We start from the raw sequence: 2,674 nt of genomic DNA, 5'->3' as shown, positions 1-2,674 counted from the left end.
TATGATTCCATGATCTGTGATGATGATGATCATTGCAAGGGTTTGGACTAGTTGACCTGTAAAGGTCCCTTCCAATTCAAACCCTTCTGTGATTCCATGATCTGTGATGATGATGATTATTGTAAGGGTTTGGACTAGTTGACCTTTGAAGGTCCTTTCCAACCCAAAGCCTTCTATGATTCCATCACTCTATGATGGAGATGATGATTGCAGGGGGGTTGGACTCGTTGACCTTCAAAGCTCCCTTCCAACCCAAGCCCTTCAATGATTTCATAACTTGATGATGGAGATGATGATGATGATGATGATGATGATGATGATGATGATGATGGAGATGATTGCAAGGGTTTGGATTAGCTGACCATTAAAAGTCCTTTCCAAGCCAAACCCTTCAATGATTCCATGACTTTATGATGGAGATGACTGCAAAGGTTTGAACTAATTGACCTTTAAAGGTCCCTTCCAACCCAAACCCTTCTACGATTCCGTGACTGTGCCGGAGAAGATGACGGTGACGGTGGAAGGACCGTACCTGTTTTGAGGCCCTTGACGGGGAAGGTGGCCTGTGCCAAGAAGTTGGGGTCACTGAACATGTCCTCCTCGTACACCACGAAGCGCAGGAAGGCGAACTCGGGGTTGTTGATGTCGAAGACGAACTGCTTGAAGAGCCACACGGGGTTGAAGCCGTTGTCGGCTGCGGGGGGAGAGCGGGAAGGGTCGGAGCCGGGTCGGACACACGGACATCACCCACACGGCACCGGCACCCAAACGTCCCCTCAAGGTGAAACAGGAGGCCAGGCCCAAAAGAGTTAACTGAGAAATTTGGGCCTGCTAACAAGCTATGAGCATCTAAACGATCATTCTGTCCTACCTACTGGACCAAAACTTAAAAGAATGGTAAAAGAAACATAGAATAGGACAAGAGGTAATAAATTAAGATGCAGTAAGATAAAGCAGACATTTGAATAGAAGAAACAGGCTGGGAGCCAAGGCCTTCTCAAGGCTTCAGTGAGCGGGTCGAGAACAATAGAAGAGAAGGGAGGTCAAGCCAAGGAAGATGAGAATTAACCCCCAGACCCATGGGAGGAAGAACGGATCTCTCATCAAAATTGAGGGCCAGGGGAAGCCCCGCCCCAAGCCCCGCCTGAGCTCCACCTATATTGTATTTATTATTATTAATATGTACAGATAGATATTGTAATCACATGAATATGCACTTAATCATAGATGAAAATTGTATAAAACATGCTGATTTTGTGTGAAGCCTTCGAGCAAGTTTTTCCAGCGCTAGCTGTCAATAAATCCCTTTGCTGCTCAAAGATCAAAAGTCTCTGGGCAGTTTATTATCCCGGATTTTTCGGATTCGAAGGGCACAGGAATATCATCCCCGCGGTCCCTCACCTACGACATCCGTCTTGTTCTTGCTGTTGTCGTACTCGGAGCCGCAAACCTCCACCTCCACGAAGGGGCACACGATGCTCCTCCCGTTCTTGGGCAGGTGCCGGGCGCCCAGGATCTGTGGGAGCAACGGGAGGAGCAGGAAGGTGAGGAAAGCCTTCCAAGAATAACCAACTCCACGCGGCTGAAACACGTAACACCCACGCCCGGCCGACCCAAAACTGATGGAACATTTCCCCGCCTTGGTGGTGGTGTGGTAGTTTGGCCTAGGCCTTCCTTGGTGACCAGCTTGTAACCAAGGAAGTGCCCAGATTTACCCGGTATTCCCTACGATTTTTACGTAAACTGGGGTATAAGAAGAAGGGAGGAAAGATCTTTGCTCTCTTTCCTTCCGGCGGCTTTGGAGGTGCAGATCTCCCTGTGTTGAGTCTGTCGGCTTGGAGAGTGAGGCCTGGTAAGGCCTTGACGACCTTGGGAGGCGAAGGCTGCTGGCAGTCACCCCAACGTGACTCTCCATTGTCCCAAGGAGAGTAGTAAGATATTCTCTGCTAATTCTTTTAGTTGATAGACCTTGGGCTACTGATGGGGATAATATATATATATATTATTTTGGTTTTTGTTCTTCCCTTCCCCTTTCCCTTTTCCCTGTGAAATTGTATATATATTCCAACTGTACATAACTGTAAATATATTTATATATACTGCTTTGTCTCTGTCTCGTTTTCAGTTCTTTTGGGTTTTTTTTTCCCCTCTTCTCCCTTGGATTGGGGTGGGGGGGGGACTTCTTGTGGTGAGGTTTGGAGACTTGGCAGGGAGCCAGCTCCAAACCATAACAGGTGGCCACCTCGAGGTGGTCCTCGCCCACTTGCCTGCAGCTGGACCGTGATGGGCTCCACGATCTTCAGGCTGTTCTTGTCGAAGGGGTCGAAGGTCTCGTCCCTCATGATGTCGGGCTGCAGGACGTACCCGCTGCGGCCGCCGAGCATGAAGAGCGCCTGGTTCAGCTGCATCGGTTTGTCTGCGGCCGCGGGACAGAGCAGAGCTGAGCCCTGAGGCTCCGAGGCCTCCCCGAGGTCCTTGGGCACAAGGTCCTGCCTTGGCAAACACAACTAGGAGGCCCCAACTCTGGTTGGAGCAGGGATGAAGCCGGGTTTTGTGTGAAGCGCCCAAGGATTGTACGGAGATGTGCCCATCGGGATGAGGGCAAAGGTTGGAGAGATCATCCAAACCATCTCCTGTGTCCCCATCAGGATGAGGACAAAGGTTGGAGAGATCA

General features: G+C 49.9%; 1 protein-coding gene across 1 annotated transcript in view; it reads right to left on the bottom strand.

Moving 5' to 3' along the window:
• Positions 1-481: 481 nt before the first annotated feature.
• Positions 482-2,674, bottom strand: part of LOC113981350 (1-phosphatidylinositol 4,5-bisphosphate phosphodiesterase gamma-1-like) — a gene marked incomplete at its 3' end in the record, with an annotated part of 28,217 nt that continues 26,024 nt past the window's right edge. Inside the window, exons 28-30 of the mRNA XM_027708698.1 lie at positions 2,268-2,416; positions 1,402-1,516; positions 482-694 (exon numbers count right to left, since the gene is read on the bottom strand). Of these exons, the coding sequence (XP_027564499.1) occupies positions 482-694; positions 1,402-1,516; positions 2,268-2,416 (477 nt within the window). The remainder of the gene's footprint in view (positions 695-1,401; positions 1,517-2,267; positions 2,417-2,674) is intronic.

The sequence above is a fragment of the Neopelma chrysocephalum genome, unplaced genomic scaffold (assembly GCF_003984885.1).
Source record: "Neopelma chrysocephalum unplaced genomic scaffold, ASM398488v2 Primary Assembly neopelma1_96491, whole genome shotgun sequence".
Classification (NCBI taxonomy): Eukaryota; Metazoa; Chordata; class Aves; order Passeriformes; family Pipridae; genus Neopelma; species Neopelma chrysocephalum.
Note: the sequence above shows the minus strand (reverse complement) of the source record. Positions and strands in the feature narration are given on the sequence as shown.